General features: G+C 43.2%; 1 protein-coding gene across 1 annotated transcript in view; it reads left to right on the top strand.

The window, feature by feature from the left end:
- Nucleotides 1-23194, top strand: part of LOC124008058 (interleukin-1 receptor accessory protein-like 1-B) — a 460524-nt gene that overhangs the window by 12067 nt on the left and 425263 nt on the right. Inside the window, exon 2 of the mRNA XM_046318963.1 lies at nucleotides 8746-8847. Coding sequence (XP_046174919.1) covers nucleotides 8766-8847 — 82 coding nt within the window. The 5' untranslated portion in view covers nucleotides 8746-8765. The remainder of the gene's footprint in view (nucleotides 1-8745; nucleotides 8848-23194) is intronic.

Genomic DNA, 23194 nt, shown 5'->3' with positions numbered 1-23194 from the left:
GTAAGAGCCACTAGTGAGAAAGGGCCCTTCTCTGGCAGAACCTTAAAAACAGTAATTGAATTTGGTTGAATCCAGCAGGGGATAAATACAGGGACTAATAGACAGGGACTAATAGACAGGGACTAATAGACAGGGACTAATAGACAGGGACTAATAGACAGGGACTAATAGACATGGACTAATAGACAGGGACTAATAGACAGGGACTAATAGACAGGGACTAAGAGACAGGGACTAAGAGACAGGGACTAAGAGACAGGGACTAATACATAGGGACTAATAGACAGGGACTAAGATACAGGGATTAATAGACAGGGACTAATAGACAGGGACTAATAGACAGGGACTAATAGACAGGGACTAATAGACATGGACTAATAGACAAGGACTAAGAGACAGGGACTAATAGACAAGGACTAAGAGACAGGGACTAATAGACAGGGACTAATAGACAGGGACTAAGAGACAGGGACTAATAGACAGGGACTAATAGACAGGGACTAATACACAGGGACTAAGAGACAGGGACTAATAGACAGGGACTAAGAGACAGGGACTAATAGACAGGGACTAATAGACAGGGACTAAGAGACAGGGACTAAGAGACAGGGACTAAGAGACACGGACTAATAGACAGGGACTAAGAGACAGGGACTAATAGACAGGGACTAATAGACAGGGACTAATAGACAGGGACTAAGAGACAGGGACTAATAGACATGGACTAATAGACAGGGACTAATAGACAGGGACTAATAGACAGGGACTAATAGACAGGGACTAATAGACAGGGGGACTAAGAGACAGGGACTAATAGACAGGGACTAATAGACAGGGACTAATAGACAGGGACTAATAGACAGGGACTAAGAGACAGGGACTAATAGACAGGGACTAATAGACAGGGACTAATAGACAGGGGGACAAAGAGACAGGGACTAATAGACAGGGACTAATAGACAGGGACTAATAGACAGGGACTAATAGACAGGGACTAAGAGACAGGGACTAAGAGACAGGGACTAATAGACAGGGACTAATAGACAGGGACTAATAGACAGGGGGACTAAGAGACAGGGACTAATAGACAGGGACTAATAGACAGGGACTAAGAGACAGGGACTAATAGACAGGGACTAATAGACAGGGACTAATAGACAGGGACTAATAGACAGGGACTAAGAGACAGGGACTAATAGACAGGGACTAATAGACAGGGACTAATACACAGGGACTAAGAGACAGGGACTAAGAGACAGGGACTAATAGACAGGGACTAAGAGACAGGGACTAATAGACAGGGGGACTAAGAGACAGGGACTAATAGACAGGGACTAATAGACAGGGACTAATAGACAGGGACAGACAGGGACTAAGAGACAGGGACTAATAGACAGGGACTAATAGACAGGGACTAATAGACAGGGACTAATAGATAGGGACTAAGAGACAGGGACTAATAGACAGGGACTAAGAGACAGGGACTAATAGGGACTGAGAGACAGGGACTAATAGACAGGGACTAATAGACAGGGACTAATAGACAGGGACTAATAGACAGGGACTAATAGACAGGGACTAATAGACAGGGACTAATAGACAGGGACTAAGAGACAGGGACTAATAGACAGGGACTAATAGACAGGGACTAATAGACAGGGACTAATAGACATGGACTAAGAGACAGGGACGGGACTAATAGACAGGGACTAATAGACAGTGACTAATAGACAGGGACTAATAGACAGGGACTAAGAGACAGGGACTAATAGACAGGGACTAATAGACAGGGACTAATAGACAGGGACTAATAGACAGGGACTAAGAGACAGGGACTAATAGACAGGGACTAATAGACAGGGACTAATACACAGGGACTAAGAGACAGGGACTAAGAGACAGGGACTAATAGACAGGGACTAAGAGACAGGGACTAATAGACAGGGGGACTAAGAGACAGGGACTAATAGACAGGGACTAATAGACAGGGACTAATAGACAGGGACTAAGAGACAGGGACTAAGAGACAGGGACTAATAGACAGGGACTAATAGACGGGGACTAATAGACAGGGACTAATAGATAGGGACTAAGAGACAGGGACTAATAGACAGGGACTAAGAGACAGGGACTAATAGACAGGGACTGAGAGACAGGGACTAATAGACAGGGACTAATAGACAGGGACTAAGAGACAGGGACTAATAGACAGGGACTAATAGACAGGGACTAATAGACAGGGACTAATAGACAGGGACTAAGAGACAGGGACTAATAGACAGGGACTAATAGACAGGGACTAATAGACAGGGACTAATAGACATGGACTAAGAGACAGGGACGGGACTAATAGACAGGGACTAATAGACAGTGACTAATAGACAGGGACTAATAGACAGGGACTAAGAGACAGGGACTAATAGACAGGGACTAGTGGTCCTTCTGTAGCTCAGTTGGTAGAGCATGGTGCTTGTAACGCCAGGGTAGTGGGTTCGATCCCCGGGACCACCCATACGTAGAATGTATGCACACATGACTGTAAGTCGGTTTGGATAAAAGCGTCTGCTAAATGGCATATATTATTATTATTATTATATAATAGACAGGGACTAATAGACAGGGACTAATAGACAGGGACTAATAGACAGGGACTAATAGACACAGGGACTAAGATACAAAGAGGGAGGGGCTGAGGAAAAACAACTGGACAACAACTGCAGTCGACAGTAGATTCTATGGAGCTTCCTCCTTTTGCAGACCCTGCTAATTCAATGGTTATGGACCATCAGTGACTTGTTTGTTTACGTCATTGCTGCAGCAGGGGGTCGGCTACACTGCACTACAACAGGGAGCTAATGTCAATTCTCATGCTCCCCTCCCACACTGTGGGCTGTGTAAATAGCTAGCACTTGATTATCTCCTCTCAGTACTGGGGAAAACTCACTCTGAAATAACAAGAGGTTGATATTCACACATTAACCAGGATCCACTTGAAATCATTGATTATGAGAATGATGTTTTATACAAACATGAGTAGCACTTAATTTTACGGCACATAGTTTCCCAGCTGTTTACTAAGCAATGGCATGGTAAATGGTCATTACACAGTAATAACCTAGGAATGACTGTTTTAGCGACCTATTCACAATTAAACAGACCTATCTGTGCATCACAGAACAACTACATATCTGCCTTGCATTTTCAATCCAAACCACTGCTACAGTAGTGAGCTTGCAGTTCCAGGAACATATTATGGTAATATTTTGAATTCTGTCATATGTTTAATCCTATAATCCCTTATTTATTCTGTTTTTGATATACTCGGGACTATGATCAGTCTGCTGCAATACCACCTGCAGACAACTTGTTAGCTCATCAGTAAAGATGCACTGAGGTAGACAAATAAGTCTCTATTGTTATTCAGGAATATTATTCAATATCACCAATGTCAAGTACCTCCTTTCGCATTGAACACCATGTATCTTCGTCTTCTTTTTAAATGATTTTGTATTTATTTCATGTTTATTTAACTAAGCAAGTCAGTAAGAACAAATTCTTACTTACAATGACGTCCTACTAAAAGGCAAAATGCCTCCTGCGGGGACGCGGGCTGGGATTAAAAATGTTAAATAAAATACAAATATAGGACAAAACACACATCACGACAAGAGAGACACCACACCACTACACGAAGAGAGACCGAAGACAACAACACAGTATAGCAGCAACACATGACAACAACATGGTAGCAACACAACATGGCAGCAGCACAACATGGTAGCAGCATCAAAACATGGTACAAACTTTATTGGGCGCAGATAACAGCACAAAGGGCAAGAAGGTAGAGACAACAATACATGACACGAAGCAGCCACAACTGTCAGTAAGAGTGTCCATGATTGAGTCCTTGAAATGGCAACATCATTTACATGCCATGCACTGGCGCCCAATCACAGTTATCACAGGAAGCTAGTAATCCTAGGCAAATGTGTCTATTTAATCATTGTGTGCTCTGTTTGTAAGAGAGGGACCACGTCGAGAGTATCTTTGGTGGTAATGTTTGTAGCGACACGAGCGAGAATGCTAATTAAAATGATACGATTTGGGTGTTGCTTTATCGTTTTAGTGTAGTGAGGGGGTGACTTGTGAAGCGTCGTTAGCCAACTAGCGCCCAGCGCTACAATGGCCCTTTCATAGCGGGGTGGTTTGTGGTGGTGTCGTCATCCTTGGCTGCAGTCTAATCTGGAACTGACACACTAACACTGTCTCCTCAGTCTTATTATGGTTTACCAGGTTCCCCCTCCAGATTCTGTGTTGTGTCTTTGTCAGGTACTAAATGTCAACGTGAAGTTTTAAAACATTGGAAGCTACTACATGTCAATTGAATTGACAGGCATTGAAATGAGGGAGTTTGCCTCGTGAGATTATTGGCAGTCTTTGGGCTGCTTCTTTATTGGTTGTTAGATCATACAACCAACCCCAAAACAGTGGCCTACACCAGAGGAATTCAGATTAGAATTGATTATGTAAAGGATTAGGGAGCCGGTGAAATTAACATGTTAGTTAGCATGGCAACAAAGCCAGATATATTATTACTCACTACTTTGACACAGCTTCTTCTTTGATGAAGTTCATTTCATATGGGTCCATGATGATAAATCCTTAAAGAGAGGAATAAAAAGAAAACTTTTGGAGAATGGATTTGCATACGGGCATAATATATTTGAAAGGCTAATTGCAGATTTGTAGGCAGCTGCAGAAAATGATATCAAATATTTGTTTCCCCCGTTTTGATCTATGATCCAGATGAGTAAATGATGATTAAATTATTTGCACGTGGCGTAATCTGAAAGCCACATCTAATTTTTTTAGGGTCCTGTGCAGTTGTAAATCAAACAAATACATGTGTGAACACCAAAGGTTTTTTTCCATTTCAATTTATTTGAGAAGAAATAGTCAATCGTGCAAGGGTGGCTTCTACTATCTTGTGTAATCCACCTTCAATATGGTGATTGGATGTAAATTCACCTTCATAATCTTTTACTCATGACCTTTTACCTGGTGTGTTCCTTTCGGTACAACTAACTATGTTCTTGATTTGACCCATAGCCTTACAATATGACTACATACTTACAGTGCCTCCGGAAAGTATTCAGACCCCTTGACTTTTTCTACATTTTGTTAAGTTACAACAAACTAAAATTGATTAAATAAATAAAAATCCTCAGCAGTCTACACACAATACCCCATAATGACAAAGCGAATACGGGTTTCTAGACATTTTTGCAAATGTATTAAAAGTAAAAAACAGAAATACCTTATTTATGTAAGCATTCAGACTCTTTGCTTTGAGACTCAAAATTGAGCTCAGGTGCATCCTGGTTCCATTGATCAACCTTGAGGTGTTTCTACAACTTGATTGTCCAACGGTGGTAAATTCAATTGATTGGACGTGATTTGGAAAGGCACACACCTCTCTATATAAGGTCCCACAGTTGACAGTGCATGTCAGAGCAAAAACTAAGCCATGAGGTCGAAGGAATTGTTCGTAGAGCTCCCAGACAAGATTGTGTCTAGGTACAGATCTGGGGAAGGGTACCAAAACATTTCTGCAGCATTGAAGTTCCCCTAGAACACAGTGGCCTCCGTTATTCTTAAATGGAAGAAGTTTGGAACCACCAAGACTCTTCCTAGAGCTGGCCACCGACCAAACTGAGTAATCGGGGGAGAAGGACCTTGGTCAGGAAGTGACACCGCTAACTAAGCTAGCCGTTTCACATCCGTTACACTCACCCCCCTTTTGACCTTCTTCCTTTTTTTCCCGCAGCAACCAGTAATCCGGGTCAACAGCATCAATGTAACAGTATAATTTTAAACCGTCCCCTCGCCCATACCCGGGTGCGAACCAGGGACCTTCTGCACACATTGACAACAGTCACCCACGAAGCATCATTACCCATCGCTCCACAAAAGCCGCGGGCCTTGCAGAGCAAGGGGAACTACTACTTCAAGGTCTCAGAGCAAGTGACGTAACCGATTGAAACGCTATTTAGCGCACACCGCTAACTAAGCTAGCCGTTTCACATCCGTTACACTTGGCACATCTAGCCACTGGTGTTTTTTCAAACCACTCGAGTGTTGCTTTAGCAGTATGCTTAGGGTCATTGTCCTGCTGGTAGGTGAACCTCCGTCCCAGTCTCAAATCTCTGGAAGACTGAAACAGGTTTCCCTCATGAATTTCCTTTTATTTAGTGCCATCCATCATTCCTTCAATTCTGCAAGTTTCCCAGTCCCTGCCGATGGAAAAACTTCTCCACAGCATGATGCTGCCACCAACATGCTTCACTGTGGGCATGGTGTTCTCGGGGTGATGAGAGCTGTTGGGTTTGCACAAGTCATAGCATTTTCCTTGACGGCCAAAAAGCTCAATTTTAGTCTCATCTGACCAAGGCACTTTCTTGTATTTGGGGAGTCTCCCACATGCCTTTTGCGAACACCAAACGTGTTTGCTTATTTTTTTCTTTAAGCAATGGCTTTTTTTCTGGCCACTCTTCCATGAAGCCCAGCTCTGTGGAGTGTACAGCTTAAAGTTGTCCTATGGACAGATACTGCAATCTCCGCTGTGGAGCTTTGCATCTCCTTCAGGGTTGTCTTTGGTCTCTTTGTTGCCTCTCTGATTAATGCCCTCCTTTCCTGGTCCGTGAGTTTTGGTGGGCGGCCCTCTCTCTTTAATGGTGCTCCGTGGGATGTTCAAAGTTTCTGATATTTTTTATAACCCAACCCTAATCTGTACTTTTCCTTTATTTAACTATTTATGTGATGTCTGAAGGTAATTGGTCGCACCTGATCTTATTTAGGAGCTTCATAGCTGTCATGTTCTGACCTTAGTTCTTTTGTTATGTCTTTGTTTTAGTAATGGGGTGGACGTGAGTTGGGTGGGTTGTCTATGTTAGTTTTTCTATGATTTGCTATTTCTGTGTTTGGCCTGGTATGGTTCTCAATCAGAGGCAGCTGTCAATCATTGTCCCTGATTGAGAACCATATTTAGGGAGCCTGTTTTCTATTGTGTTTCGTGGGTGATTATTTTCTGTTTTCTGTTGTGTGTCTGCACCAGCCAGATCTGTTTTCTGTTGTGTGTCTGCACCAGCCAGATCTGTTTTCGGTTGTGTGTCTGCACCAGCCAGATCTGTTTTCGGTTGTGTGTCTGCACCAGCCAGATCTGTTTTCGGTTGTGTGTCTGCACCAGCCAGATCTGTTTTCGGTTGTGTGTCTGCACCAGCCAGATCTGTTTTCTGTTGTGTGTCTGCACCAGCCAGATCTGTTTTCGGTTGTGTGTCTGCACCAGCCAGATCTGTTTTCGGTTGTGTGTCTGCACCAGCCAGATCTGTTTTCTGTTGTGTGTCTGCACCACCAGCCAGATCTGTTTTCTGTTGTGTGTCTGCACCAGCCAGATCTGTTTTCGGTTGTGTGTCTGCACCAGCCAGATCTGTTTTCGGTTGTGTGTCTGCACCAGCCAGATCTGTTTTCTGTTGTGTGTCTGCACCAGCCAGATCTGTTTTCGGTTGTGTGTCTGCACCAGCCAGATCTGTTTTCGGTTGTGTGTCTGCACCAGCCAGATCTGTTTTCTGTTGTGTGTCTGCACCAGCCAGATCTGTTTTCGGTTGTCGGTTTATTGTTTTTGTTCAGTGTTCAAGTTCTTTATTAAAAGATATGGACACATACCACGCTGCACCTTGGTCCTCTTCTCCTTCATAGGACGACCGTTACAATAGCAAAGGTGTTGAATTTTGTCCATTACATGGTAACATGCAACAAAATAGGAAAAACACCAAAGGGGAATGAATACTTTTGCAAGGCACAGTGAATGTGATATTTCAGGTTTTTTGTATTATTATCATTTATAACAATTTCTTAAAAACAGTTTTTGCTTTGTCATTACAGGGTATTATGTGTAGATTGACGAGGGGAAACAACTATTTAATCAATTTTAGAATAAAGCTGTAACCAAACTAAATGTTGATAAAGTCAAGGGGTCTGAATTACTTTCCAAAGGCGCTGTTAACAAATACTGTACCTCCACTCACCCTTTAGTGGTGCTTGTTATTGATTGTTAGTGTTACAGCCATTCCTACTGGGCACATACTGGTTGAATCAATGTTGTTTCCACGTCATTTCAATGAAATGACGTTGAACCAACGTGGAATAGATGTTCAATTGACATCTGTGCCCAGGTGGCTGTTTCACTGTTTTAGATTTTATTTTATTTATTAATGATTGCAAGCATAAGGGAATGTATGTGGGCTTAAATATTTGTATGATTGCTGCCATTTCCTAATAATATGTTTGCCTTGATGTTATATTCTATCATGATTTACTTCTTTATGTTGTATTTCATCCTTAAACCATGAAGCAACATATTCAGGATACACCGTTTCCCTTCCAAATCTAATACATGAGGTGTTCCGTCATGATTGTGGTCTATAACACGCGGTGCTTTAGACAAAATGACTGTCTAGGAAGAGGGAGGGAGCTGTTGAAACCAGTTAAAGGGATCTATTGCGTTCTACATCATGGGGTGTACTTTGCTCGCTCTTTAGAGGCATAAAAACAAAAATGACTGTTTAGATTTAGTGTGTGTCTCGTGATTTATGTTTTGTCTACAAAGTGCCTTATCTTCTCTAAAGGATTTGTTCATTATTCTTACCTTTATGGATAACCTCTCTCTCCTCTCCTCTAACCCCATAGGACACTTGGCCAGGTGAAAAATGAAAGCTCCCATCACACTCCAGATTCTTCTCTATGCTGCTGTGGTCCGAGGTTTCAAAACAGTGTCCAAGAGAGGCTCAGGTACGTCTCCATTTAACTGTCTGTTAGCTGTCTGTCACTCCAGCCCCGTGGTTGAACCTCTCCAGGTATTGGAATCATGGAGAGACGAGTGTGTGATTGAGTCAACTTAACTGTGGTTGGTTGGAGTTGATGTTGGATGATGAATATTCAAAGGAAGGTCCAAATGGAATCTTCTGATGTCCATCTACTTTTAAGAGCAATGGCTTTTTTCTATGTTACATTTCTATTCCTGTCGATGCACTAATGCTATGGACATTAAATGCATAAACAGCTAACTTTTGTGGTTCTATTGGCTTTTGGTTCTATTGAGTGCTGTCGGTTCGGGCTCCAATCTGGGCTGCTATTTATTATGAACCATCTTCAGGTTGCCTTGGCATTTGTCAAATAAGCAGTATTACAGGCCCTGACATTGACAGATGGCATCTCCAGTTCAGAAGAGAATGTCTGTCTCTCATACACACTCATAGTTCTCTCTCTCTCTCTCTCTCTCTCTCTCTCTCTCTCTCTCTCTCTCTCTCTCTCTCTCTCTCTCTCTCTCTCTCTCTCTCTCTCTCTCTCTCTCACTCTGTTTGTCTCTCTCTCTCTCTTTCTCTCTCTCTCTCCCTGTCCATCCCTCTATAGTTCTCTCTACATTCCCTGATTTGTGAACTTTAAGCCAACAAGAGAACAAATTAGACTGTGAAATAGACGAGAGTCAGAATATTCACCCTACTGTACAACAAAACTTTTGATCAGCCTGCCACTCTGCTACACTAAGACAGCACCTTCAGCTGCAGAATGGGCTTTAGAAGAAACAGCATTGTGTGTTCTTCTGTAGTGGTCCATGGAACAGTTGGATAATGGATCTGTCTCTCAGCCTTTCCACATGTTTGCACACAAATGTTGCTTTAACAGCAGTCAACATTCCCTTTGCAATCTCAGAGTCAAGTGCTTTCAACAATGGATGGCATGTGCCATTCATCCATACTCCTCAAAGAATAGTCACTTCTCAGTTGAGGTCCTTCAGCATCCTGCATTTCACCACAGTTTCAATACAATTACCGTGGCTTTGTGTGATATATTGAGAGTCATGGCAAATATAGCAGTATCTTGTGAAGTACTATATGATGAAGACATGGCCATGTGTTCATTCTAGATATCAGTGGTATTACAGTAAGGGATATCAGTGATGTTACAGTAAGTGGTATCAGTAAGGGATATCAGTGGTATTACAGTAAGGGATAACAGTGGTGTTACAGTAAGGGATATCAGTGTTGTTACAGTAAGGGATATCAGTGGTATTACAGTAAGTGGTAGTAAGGGATATCAGTGGTGTTACAGTAAGTGGTAGTAAGGGATATCAGTGGTGTTACAGTAAGTGGTAGTAAGGTATATCAGTGGTATTACAGTAAGTGGAATCAGTAAGCGATATCAGTGGTGTTACAGTAAGTAGTAGTAAGGGATATCAGTGGTATTACAGTAAGGGATATCAGTGGTATTACAGTAAGTGGTAGTAAGGGATATCAGTGGGGTTGCAGTAAGGGATATCAGTGGTATTACAGTAAGTGGTAGTAAGGGATATCAGTGGTGTTACAGTAAGTGGTAGTAAGGGATATCAGTGGTGTTACAGTAAGTGGTAGTATGGGATATCAGTGGTGTTACAGTAAGTGGTAGTACGGGATATCAGTGGTATTACAGTAAGGGATATCAGTGGTATTACAGTAAGTGGTAGTACAGGATATCAGTGGTATTACAGTAAGGGATATCAGTGGTATTACAGTAAGTGGTAGTACGGGATATCAGTGGTGTTACAGTAAGTGGTAGTACGGGATATCAGTGGTATTACAGTAAGGGATATCAGTGGTATTTAATAATTGGTAGTAAGGGATATCAGTGGTATTACAGTAAGTGGTAGTACAGGATATCAGTGGTATTACAGTAAGTGGTAGTACAGGATATCAGTGGTATTACAGTAAGGGATATCAGTGGTATTTAATAATTGGTAGTAAGGGATATCAGTGGTATTACAGTAAGTGGTAGTAAGGGATATCAGTGGTATTACAGTAAGGGATATCAGTGGTATTACAGTAAGGGATATCAGTGGTATTACAGTAAGGGATATCAGTGGTATTACAGTAAGGGATATCAGTGGTATTACAGTAAGGGACAGCAGCGGTAGAAAGGTGTCTCCCGACTACCCCGCTGATGGCCAGATGGCCTCTCTCTCTCTCTCTCTCTCTCTCTCTCTCTCTCTCTCTCTCTCTCTCTCTCTCTCTCTCTCTCTCTTTCACCCCATCAGGGAGTCAACGTCTCTCTTGGAGCCTTTATCAGCTCTAATTTGAACCAGCGGAATGCTATGAGCTGCCATATCCACCGTGTCCCACAGGGACGTATTAAAGGTGGTTCTACCAGGGGAGCGATGTGGGAGGAGAGACATTTCCTGTGACCTAGCATTTCTCTGGCTATTGACGGAATAGAGGGAGGACATCATTCCTTCATTGATAACATGCAGGCAAAGGAGAGACCTTGAGTAATGTATTTGTATAGTGAATACTTATAAACATCTGTACATGTCGTTCAAGGATGAATCTGGATGAATCTGTGGGAAAAACAACATATAATGGAAGACATACTGTACAGTGATGGAGATCTTTTAGTAGTAGTTTATTCATTCTCAGAAGGATATTTGCTTATGTTGTGTTTTCAATTGTCCTTTAATGCATATCAGACAGCAGGGCCTGCAACAGGGGCTTTAATACATATCAGACAGCAGGGCCTTTAATGCATATCTGACAGCAGGGCCTTTGATACATATCTGACAGCAGGGCATTTAATACAGCAGGGCCTTTAATACATATCAGACAGCAGGGCCTTTAATACACATCAGACAGCAGGGCCTTTAATACATATCAGACAGCAGGGCCTTTGATACATATCTGACAGCAGGGCCTTTAATACAGCAGGGCCTTTAATACATATCAGACAGCAGGGCCTTTAATACATATCAGACAGCAGGGCCTTTGATACATATCAGACAGCAGGGCCTTTAATGCATATCAGACAGCAGGGCCTGCAGCAGGGCCTTCAATGCATATTAGACAGCTGGGCCAACAGCAGGGCCTTTAAAGCATATCAGACAGCAGGGCCTGCAGCAGGGCCTTCCATGCATATTAGACAGCTGGGCCTGCAGCAGGGCCTTTAAAGCATATCAGACAGCAGGGCCTGCAGCAGGGCCTTTAAAGCATATCAGACAGCAGGGCATGCAGCAGGGCCTTTAAAGCATATCAGACAGCAGGGCCTTTAATGCATATCAGACAGCAGGGCCTACAGCAGGGCCTTTAAAGCATATCAGACAGCAGGGCCTTTAATGCATATCAGACAGCAGGGCCTACAGCAGGGCCTTTAATCATATCAGACAGCAGGGCCTTTAATGCATGTCAGACAGCAGGGCCTTTAATACATATCAGACAGCAGGGCCTTTAATGCATATCAGACAGCAGGGCCTTTAATACATATCAGACAGCAGGGCCTTTAATACATATCAGACAGCAGGGCCTTTGATACATATCAGACAGCAGGGCCTTTAATACATATCAGACAGCAGGGCCTTTAATACATATCAGATAGCAGGACCTTTGATACATATCAGACAGCAGGGCCTTTAATACATGTCAGACAGCAGGGCCTTTAATACATATCAGACAGCAGGGCCTTTAATACATATCAGACAGCAGGGCCTTTAATGCATATCTGACAGTAGGGCCTTTAATGCATATTCAGACAGCAGGGCCTTTAATACATATCAGACAGCTGGGCCTGCAGCAGGGCCTTTAATACATATCAGATAGCAGGGCCTTTAATACATATCAAACAGCAGGGCCTTTGATACATATCAGACAGCAGGGCCTTCAATACATATCTGACAGCAGGGCCTTTAATGCATATCAGACAGCAGGGCCTGTAGCAGGGCCTTTAATGCATATCAGACAGCAGGGCCTTTAATACATATCAGACAGCTGGGCCTGCAGCAGGGCCTTTAATACATATCAGACAGCAGGGCCTTTAATACATATCAGACAGCAGGGCCTTTAATGCATATCAGACAGCAGGGCCTTTAATGCATATCAGACAGCTGGGCCTGCAGCAGGGCCTTTAATACATATCAGACAGCAGGGCCTTTAATACATATCAGACAGCAGGGCCTTTAATGCATATCAGACAGCAGGGCCTTTAATACATATCAGACAGCTGGGCCTGCAGCAGGGCCTTTAATACATATCAGACAGCAGGGCCTTTAATACATATCAGACAGCAGGGCCTTTAATGCATATCAGACAGCAGGGCCTTTAATGCATATCAGACAGCAGGGCCTGTAGCAGGGCCTTTAATGCATATAAGACAGCAGGGCCTTTAATGCATATCAGACAGCAGGGCCTTTAATACATATCAGACTGCAGGGCCTTTAATACATTTCTAACAGCAGGGCCTTTAATGCATATCAGACAGCAGGGCCTGTAGCAGGGCCTTTAATGCATATCAGACAGCAGGGCCTTTAATGCATATCAGACAGCAGGGCCTGCAGCAGGGCCTTTAAAGCATATCAGACAGCAGGGCCTGCAGCAGGGCCTTCCTTGCATATTAGACAGCTGGGCCTGCAGCAGGGCCTTTAAAGCATATCAGACAGCAGGGCCTGCAGCAGGGCCTTTAAAGCATATCAGACAGCAGGGCCTTTAATGCATGTCAGACAGCAGGGCCTTCAATGCATATTAGACAGCAGGGCCTTCAATGCATATTAGACAGCAGGGCCTGCAGCAGGGCCTTTAAAGCATATCAGACAGCAGGGCCTGCAGCAGGGGCTTTAAAGCATATCAGACAGCAGGGCCTTTGATACATATCAGACAGCAGGGCCTTTAATACATATCAGACAGCAGGGCCTTTAATGCATATCAGACAGCAGGGCCTTTGATACATATCAGACAGCAGGGCCTTTGATACATTTCAGACAGCAGGGCCTTTAATACATATCAGACAGCAGGGCCTTTGATACATTTCAGACAGCAGGGCCTTTAATACATATCAGACAGCAGGGCCTTTAATACATATCAGACAGCAGGGCCTTTAATGCATATCTGACTGCAGGGCCTTTAATACATATCAGACAGCAGGGCCTGCAGCAGGGCCTTTAAAGCATATCAGACAGCAGGGCCTGCAGCAGGGCCTTCCATGCATATTAGACAGCTGGGCCTGCAGCAGGGCCTTTAAAGCATATCAGACAGCAGGGCCTGCAGCAGGGCCTTTAAAGCATATCAGACAGCAGGGCCTGCAGCAGGGCCTTTAAAGCATATCAGACAGCAGGGCCTTTAATGCATGTCAGACAGCAGGGCCTTTAATGCATATCAGACAGCAGGGCCTGCAGCAGGGCCTTCAATGCATATTAGACAGCAGGGCCTGCAGCAGGGCCTTTAAAGCATATCAGACAGCAGGGCCTGCAGCAGGGCCTTCAATGCATATTAGACAGCAGGGCCTGCAGCAGGGCCTTTAAAGCATATCAGACAGCAGGACCTGCAGCATGGCCTTCAATGCATATTAGGCAGCAGGGCCTTCAATGCATATTAGACAGCAGGGCCTGCAGCAGGGCCTTTAAAGCATATCAAACAGCAGGGCCTGCAGCAGGGCCTTCAATGCATATTAGACTGCTGGGCCTACAGCAGGGCCTTTAAAGCATATCAGACAGCAGGGTCTTTAATGCATGTCAGACAGCAGGGCCTTTAATGCATGTCAGACAGCAGGGCCTTTAATGCATCTCAGACAGCAGGACCTGCAGCCCTAGAGCTTGAGGAAAGGTTTTCGCATTCATGGCGACAGTCCCGGTGGGCTCCCCTTCCAGGTAGGTGGATGAGCCGGAGCCTGAGTTGGTTATTTGAAACGTGTCCTCTGATAGATAAAAGCCCTGCTCCACACTGAATTGTTAGTCCAGGTCCATTGTTCACTTTCCTATTAGAGACAACCTTTTTTCTTTACCATGAATCAGGCATCTTGCCTGAGTTATGCTTTAAATCCTATTGACCTGAAATGGTTTATATCGTTTCATTATCTTTCCTTTGTTTATAAATGTACTTAATCACCGTACTTTCCAGCTGGTAGCTGTTGGATCAACATAGACATTACAGGACATGTGTTGTCTAAACGCCTGACCCTACAAAACAGGGACGTTTTCCCATTTGTCATCCATAATATCCTCTGTGTTTTTGAGAGTGCTGCTGTTGAATAAATGGTTGATCAAACAGAGAATTTGTTTAATGAAACACATCACATTCAGGAGAGAATCGCTGCAGGTGATACAAGGCCTCTAGACCCCAAACCATTTGATCACAGAGTATGAAATGTGTTTTTCCCCCTGTTATTAATTCCATTTTATTCAGTCCTTCTGTAGAGGAAATGTCCCCGTTTCGAAACAGTGTTTGTGGACAGTGTTGTCAGCTTTGACATTGTGTTTTGACCATACTTGGTGGTAGATTCAATAAGGGGGAAGTTTGAACAGCCACTGTTGGGTAACCTAGCAATGATTTGAATGGAATTAAGTACTCAGAATTAGACTTGGTTCTAAAGCAGCTGTCTTCTAAAGCAGCTGTCTTCTAACAAGGCAAGACACTTTCAGTAGACTTTAATGAATTAATTTGATACAATGGAAATGGATGTGAATACAACGGATACAGTAGGGTTTCATCTCTCCTTCTTTCCTCTCATTATATTCCCAGATATCACAATAGCAACCCAGTCATCTTTAGACTAGGTGTTGACCAGACTCAGCAGACATGCATCATTTGTCATCACCGTAGAGCAGGTGTTCCCCTAGGGGTACACACAATGCCATCGGGGATATGCCAAATAAAAATGTGGTTCACAATATTTTTAAATATTTTTAATGTCTTCACATTTTCAAACAGTCCGTTTATATTTTCCAATGGGGCTATACATTTGGGTGAGTTATTTTTCTCGCCTGAGTAGCCTCGTTTCACTGCCAAAAATAAAATGAAACCATCTCGTGTTCAGCAAAATAACAACACAATGTGAAATACAAGTAGCCAAGTCAAATAATTAACATCCAATCACATTAACATCCAATCACTCTCGCGGGAATTCCACTAACAGTCCATATGTAGCCAAAACGTAGCTGCTGCTCATTCCGTTTGCTCGAAAATTGATAAATGGTTAAAAATAGTAAGGCCTGCATCCATAGAGACACATACCAGCTCTACTGGTAGTATTGTTACTACCAGCAGTACTGCTACTACCAGCAGTACTACACCTGTACCTGTTGATGACACAAGATGTTGTGCTTCCACGAGCACATCCAATGCTAGCATCAGTAATTCTACATTTGTTGTTAGCCCAGCTGGCATGGATACTGACAGTTGTGAATCTGATGCAGCCGAAGAGCTACTGCCCTCTTACCTAGCACCGAATAACAGACAGGGACGTTGGACCGCAAATATGATGAGAACTACATTGATTTGGGGTTCACTTATATTGGGAGTAGTGCCTTTCCTGAGCCACAGTGTGTTATATGTGCAAAAGTACTATCTCATAACTCGATGAAAACTTCACTCATGCGCAGACATTCAGAAACAAAACATGCCAAATTGAAAAATAACCCACAGGAGTTTTTTGAGCGAGTATTAAGACGACTTTTGAGTAGTAAGACGTATAAAAGCAACAGATACCATTAATAAGAAGGGGATAGAAGAGTCGTATATGCTGAGCTACCAAGTGGCTAGGACAGGCAAGCCCCATACTATTGTGGAGGACTAAAATCTTCCTGCTGCCACGGATATTGCTGGGACAATGCTGGGGGAAAGGCCCCAAAAAACTATACAGACAATTCCTTCATCAAACAACATTGTTTCACGACACATCAGTGACATGGCAGGAGATGTTTTGAAACAATTACTGCTTCACAAAGAAGCCAGTGAAATCTATGCATTACAGCTGGATGAGTCAACAGACGTGGCGGGCCTGGCACAGCTCCTTGTATATGGCCCGTTACGTTTATGGGGGGTCAATTAAGGAAGACATCCTTTTCTGCAAACCACTGGAAACCAGGACAACTGGAGAGGATATTTTTTAAAGGACTGAACAGCTTTGTGACATCAAATGGACTTTGGTGGTCAAGATGTGTTGGTATCTGTACTTATGGCGCAAAAGCAATGACAGGGAGACATAGTGGAGTGGTAACTGCAGCCTCGACCGAGAGGCTCTTGCTGCCAAAGGAATACCTGACAGCTTGAAAAACATTTTGGACACTTCAGTGAAAATGGTTAACTTTGTTAAAGCAAAGCCCCTGAACTCTCGTGTATTTTATGCACTATGCAATGATAGCGACCATGTAATGCTTTTACAACATACTGGTGCTGGTTATCAAGGGGCAAAGTATTGACACATTTCTTTAAATTGAGAGACGACCTTAAAGTTTTCTTTACTGACCATAATTTTCACTTGTCTGACCGCTTGCATGACTGGGTGATATTTTTTCTCGCCTGAGTGATCTGAATATAGGATAACAGGGACTCCGCAGCTACATTCAAAATTGATGCTTTGATTAAGAAGTTGGAGCTCTTCTCTGTCTGCATTAACAAGGGCAACACACAGATCTTTCCATCATTGTATGATTTGTTGTGTGCAAATGAACTCAAGCTTACGGACAATGTCAAATGTGACATAGCGAAGCACCTGAGTGAGTTGGGTGTGCAATTACGCAGGTACTTTCCTGAAACGGATGACACAAACAACTGGATTCCTTATCCCTTTCATGCCTTGAAATTGCAACAAGCGGTTCTGTGAAAATTGAATTTAATAGGAAGCCACTGCCAGATTTCTTGATTGGGCTGCCCTCAAGTGTATCCTGCCTTGGAAAATCACGCTGTTTATGACACTGATGCCCTTTGCAACCAAGTACCTATGTGAGAGTGCATTCTCGGCCCTCATTGGCATAAACTAAATACATGCACAGACTGTATGTGGAAAATTATTTAAGACTGAGACTCTCCAATAAAATCCAACATTGCAGAGTTAGGTACATCCTTTCAAGCACATCCTTCTCATTAACCTGTGGTGAGTTATTAACAATTTTGGATGAACAAATAAAGTTTTATATGTAAGATGGCTAAATAAAGAGCAAAATTATTGATTATTATTATATTATTATTTGTGCCCTGGTCCTATAAGAGCTCTTTGTCACTTCTCATGAGCCGGGTTGTGACAAAAACACTCATTCTTATGTTTAATAAATATAGTATAGTGTGTGTGTGGCAGGCTTAAAATTATGGCAAAAAACAACATTTGAGAGTGCGCTGACCCTGGTGCTAGAGAGGGTACGCAGTTGGAGGTTGCATGTTTGAAGGGGTACAGGAATATAAAAAGTTTGGGATCCACTGCCTTAGAGGAAGCATCCTATAAAGGGAGAGAACAGAGGGGACAAGTTAGAAAACAACCATACAGAGTGGTGATACCTAAATACTGGCCCTGGGGCCACATCTGGCCTCTCGTGGCATATCAACATTAATTCAATTAAGAAAAATCCCTTAATATGTACTCTGACAATTTGAATGATCAAAGAGGTTTAAAATAAAATTGAGCTTACAGAAAAACACAATGATATACACATTTTCAATAAATTAAAATCATTATTTTTGCTAATAAGATTTGAAATGTTTGATTGAAAGTGTCACTTCAGGCTAAGTCCTGAAGGTAAGGTACCTCTGGTCTGTGACCACCACAACGTCCACTTAAGCCAAGATAGAATCCCAATTCCATGACTAAAATAAACAGACCCAGCCATCTATATTCATTCTTAGTATAATTGCTCCTGGATTCCCCACCAGCAAACATTGATGACTGCTGTGGATTCTAGCCTAATCTCTTGACAATGATTGATGCAAATGTGATATCTCAAACTCCTCTACCGCAGGATATATCTCTGCTCTTTAGTACCGTTCCTTAGTGACACACACATTTAAAAGACAAATGATTCTTGTCAGCTGACTCTCCTAGTAATTATGACAAAATATTCAAACTAACTTCCAGATTCTTTTACAGCCTCATTTGAATTATGATTCAAATATGGAACAGCCAATCTCTTCCTGGGGTTGTTTATTTTCCACCAAATCAATGGCAGCTCTGAAATAAAGAATATCTCTCTGAGATGATGGGACTCGGTTACTGATGGTTTCACGTCTCAGTGTGCCACTTCGGATGAAGAGTTGCTGTAAATAAGACAAGTTAGCGTGCTATCTGCCTCACCAGCCAGGCCTTGGTTCCCGTTAGACTACTTCAAAACAGCACAGCCACTGAATATATCCTTCTATCCTTCTATCCTTCTATCTAGCACCGTCACTCCACCACTACAGTGCGGCTGTGTCTCAAATGGCACCCTATTCCCTACATCGTGCAAAACCTTAGACCAGAGCCCTATGGGAAGTGCAGGAAGTGCAATGTAGGGAATAGGGTGCAATGTAGGGAATAGGGTGCCATTTGGGACACTGCGTACTGTACTTGTGGACCACATCTCACGGCTCGCCATATTTTCCGTCAGGAAACACATCCAAGGATGTCCAGTCAATTAAATCTACGCTCCTCGTCTTCCTCAACAGACTAAAGTCCAGGGAGGATGTCAGGAAGGAATGGGTACCTCGCTGCTGCTGACCCCAATGGGGATACTCACAGTTTGACCAATAATAGGCCCCAGCAATTCAATTAGAGCCATGCACTTGACTTCATAATTTATATTATAGGATGTTAAATATGGCAGTGATCTGTCAGCAATGACAGCCCATAGACGTTGATGGAATAGGACCAATAGCCATGTGTTAGGCCCAAAAATCCACCTGCAAAACAGAGTGAATGGCTTGCATATAGGCTAAATGTAAAGTAAACCACTTTGGATAATCAAGCACAATTTGCATGCCGTTGGCCAGAGCAGCACCTTTGTTAAGTGCAACCCAAACTGTTACCTTCTGCAGTTAATGGCTTCACACAGACAGAACATTGTCTGATACTGCTAAACTAAAGCTGACATGAAGCATGATGAGCCTTTTAAAAATTCAAAGCAGCTTGTGAAGAAGTAGGAGTACGATCAATGATTGGATGTACATGACAGCCATGGCGTAAACATATGGTGACACAATTGGAACAAATGAACAAGAAGCGGAGATGGATTTCAAAAGGCACTGATCTGTTTCCACACATTCAAGTATAATTAGATATCTGCCTCTGATCAACTCATTCAATCTGAAACCACAAGGCTAGCAGTATTGATCGCAGTGATACGTTGTATTATCTATGCTTTGCAGTCCGCGGTATCTTCCGCTGCTATGTTTTGATACTCTGTTTACTAGCCTAGCTAGCGTTGTCTGGGTGATCGATGTAATACACCGTGCGAGATCCATGGTCTTTTACCTCTGTTCAGCACATATCATTTTCAATCAATCCATTTCAGTCTTGTATTGATTTGCATCCTTCAGGACACTTGTAGGAGACAGCCATAATGATGATAATGTTAATCATCACTTGCGATAATGGCTGTTAGACAGCTGTTTGCCTCCGTGAGTCTCATAGGTCCTCTGAAAACACACACATTTACAGGCACACAAACACACAGACACAGACACAGACACAGACACAGACAGACACACACACACACACACACACACACACACACACACACACACACACACACACACACACACACACACACACACACACACACACACACACACACACACACACACACACACACACACACACAAACACACAGACACAGACACACACACACACACACACACACACACACACACACACACACACACACACACACACACACACACACACACACACACACACACACACACACACACACACACACACACACACACACACACACACACACACACACACACACACACACACACACACTGGGCACTTTGTGGAAAGAGCTTCTGGAAAGATGGGGGTGTGAAGTGAATAGCTACTTTGATGGTTCCTACCATATACATATTGCATAAAAGTATGTTCCCTTGGTTACATGCAGATGCTGGGAGGAATACATGACCATTCTCTCAACCTGCCGCTCGCTGCAAGGGAATGTAGCTCCCATCCCCTCCTGTGCTCCTTCATTCCTTCCCTCCAGACTGTCGTCTTATGGCAACAGCACTTTGTCTTGTGTGTTGACCCGTCGTCCTGCGCTGCAATTCACTGCTTCCTTCTGACAAGTGCTTAATGCGTGACCATTGGCCATCATTGGCCAGTTCACAGCAGCTGTAGGTTTGTCCACTTAACCCTTAATACCCAAGGGCCCAAGCGTCTGAGCATTGAAAGTACAGTATACTCTGTGAAACCTCCCGTCTGTCTGTGAAGCCTCTTGTCTGTCTGTGAAGCTTATTTCATAAGGACAGTATACTCTGTGAAACCTCCCATCTGTCTGTGAAGCCTCCTGTCTGTCTGTGAAGCTTGTTTCATAAGGACAGTATACTCTGTGAAACCTCCCATCTGTCTGTGAAGCCTCCTGTCTGTCTGTGAAGCTTGTTTCATAAGGACAGTATACTCTGTGAAACCTCCCATCTGTCTGTGAAGCCTCCTGTCTGTCTGTGAAGCTTGTTTCATAAGGACAGTATACTCTGTGAAACCTCCCATCTGTCTGTGAAGCCTCCTGTCTGTCTGTGAAGCTTGTTTCATAAGGACAGTATACTCTGTGAAACCTCCCATCTGTCTGTGAAGCCTCTTGTCTGTCTGTGAAGCTTGTTTCATAAGGACAGTATAGTGGACTTGTTGACATCCTTTCTCAGTAACAATGGAGCAACTGTACTATGTCAATTGTCAATTTGAGCAAAAGTTTATTATAAAATATTCCATTATTTCTTGCAGATTAACATTTCTTGTCATGAGTTGTCCTGGAGGCTGAACCGAGCGATAGGCCAGCTGCAAAGTCACAATTGGGTATATTGAACAAATTAATGAAAAAAAATGTGGCTTTAATTTAAGGTTATGGTTAGGTATTAGGGTTAGCAGTGTGGTTAAGGTTAGGGTTAAGGTTAGGATTAGGTTTAAAATCAGATTTTATAACTTTGTGACTGTGATGGGTGCTGCATGGCTAACCCTGCATGTCAGATATATTCTAATATGATACCTCTACCTCTTCTTGCAGGTAATAGCTGGCAGGAATTTCCCACAGTATTTACACCCATTTAATATGCGACCACAGCATAGTAGTTTGCTACAGACCAAAACTTCAACGTTGACTTTTTTTCCCTGGTTCTGACAGTGAGCTTCATGACACCAGTTCACTTCACATGGCTGGGGGCTTTGGACAAACACAACACTAAAACTACCCACAAATTAATAGAATGAGGGGAAAGTCCAAGAGCAGCATTGTGTCTACATTGATTTATTCAAAGGCAGACAGAAACGCTGCACTTAGCCTACTATTAACATGGACTACTACCCCGCACAAACAGGATACCACATTTCACTAGGAATATCAGTAAAGAAAATATTCGTTTAAGGTTTCCTAAATGTTTTCTGCAGCTTAGCTCTTTAGGCTGGCATTTGTAGCCAATTTGAAGGATTATGTGTGTGGTTGATAATGAGCTGTTGGCAGAGAGGATTCTAACATGGAGGAGGCTAGAGAGGCCTTTCTTCTTAAACGAAGAAATTCGAAATCAATGTCCTGGTTTCTGTGACTACGAGGGTTTTTTAAAACGTATAGGGCAGTCATTCCTAGGCTGAAATGACTCTTATCTTCATTGACGGACTCGAGCCAGAGGAGGAAATGAACCAGGGCTCTGGGCGTCAGACCTGCTATGACTAATATTTTTACCCTCTCTCTTATTTAGCAGACGCTATTATCCAGACTTACAAGAGCAATTAGGGCTAAGTGCCTTGTTCAAGGGCACATGCATAGATTCTTTACCTAGTTCACTCAGAGATTCAAACCAGCAAACTTTTACTTACTGGTCCAACCTCTTAACCGCTATCCCTCCCTCTATCTCTCTCTCTCTCTCTCTCTCTCTCTCTGTATCTCTCTCCTCCTCTCTCTCTCTCTCTCTCTCTCTCCCTCTATCTCTCCCTCCCTCTATCTCTCTCTCTCTCTGACTCTCCCTCTCTCTCTCTGACTCTCCCTCTCTCTCTCTGACTCTCTCTCTCTCTCCTCCCTCTCCCTCTCTCTCTCTCTCTCTCTCTCCGACTCTCCCTCTCTCTCTCCTCCTCCCTCTCGCTCCCCTCCTCCATCTATCTCTCACTCTTTCTCCTCCTCCTCTCTCTCTCCTCCTCCTCTCTCTCTCCATCTCTCTCTGTCCCCCTCTGTCTCTCTCTCCTC

The sequence above is a fragment of the Oncorhynchus gorbuscha genome, linkage group LG21, assembly GCF_021184085.1.
Source record: "Oncorhynchus gorbuscha isolate QuinsamMale2020 ecotype Even-year linkage group LG21, OgorEven_v1.0, whole genome shotgun sequence".
NCBI classification, from domain to species: domain Eukaryota; kingdom Metazoa; phylum Chordata; class Actinopteri; order Salmoniformes; family Salmonidae; genus Oncorhynchus; species Oncorhynchus gorbuscha.
Note: the sequence above shows the minus strand (reverse complement) of the source record. Positions and strands in the feature narration are given on the sequence as shown.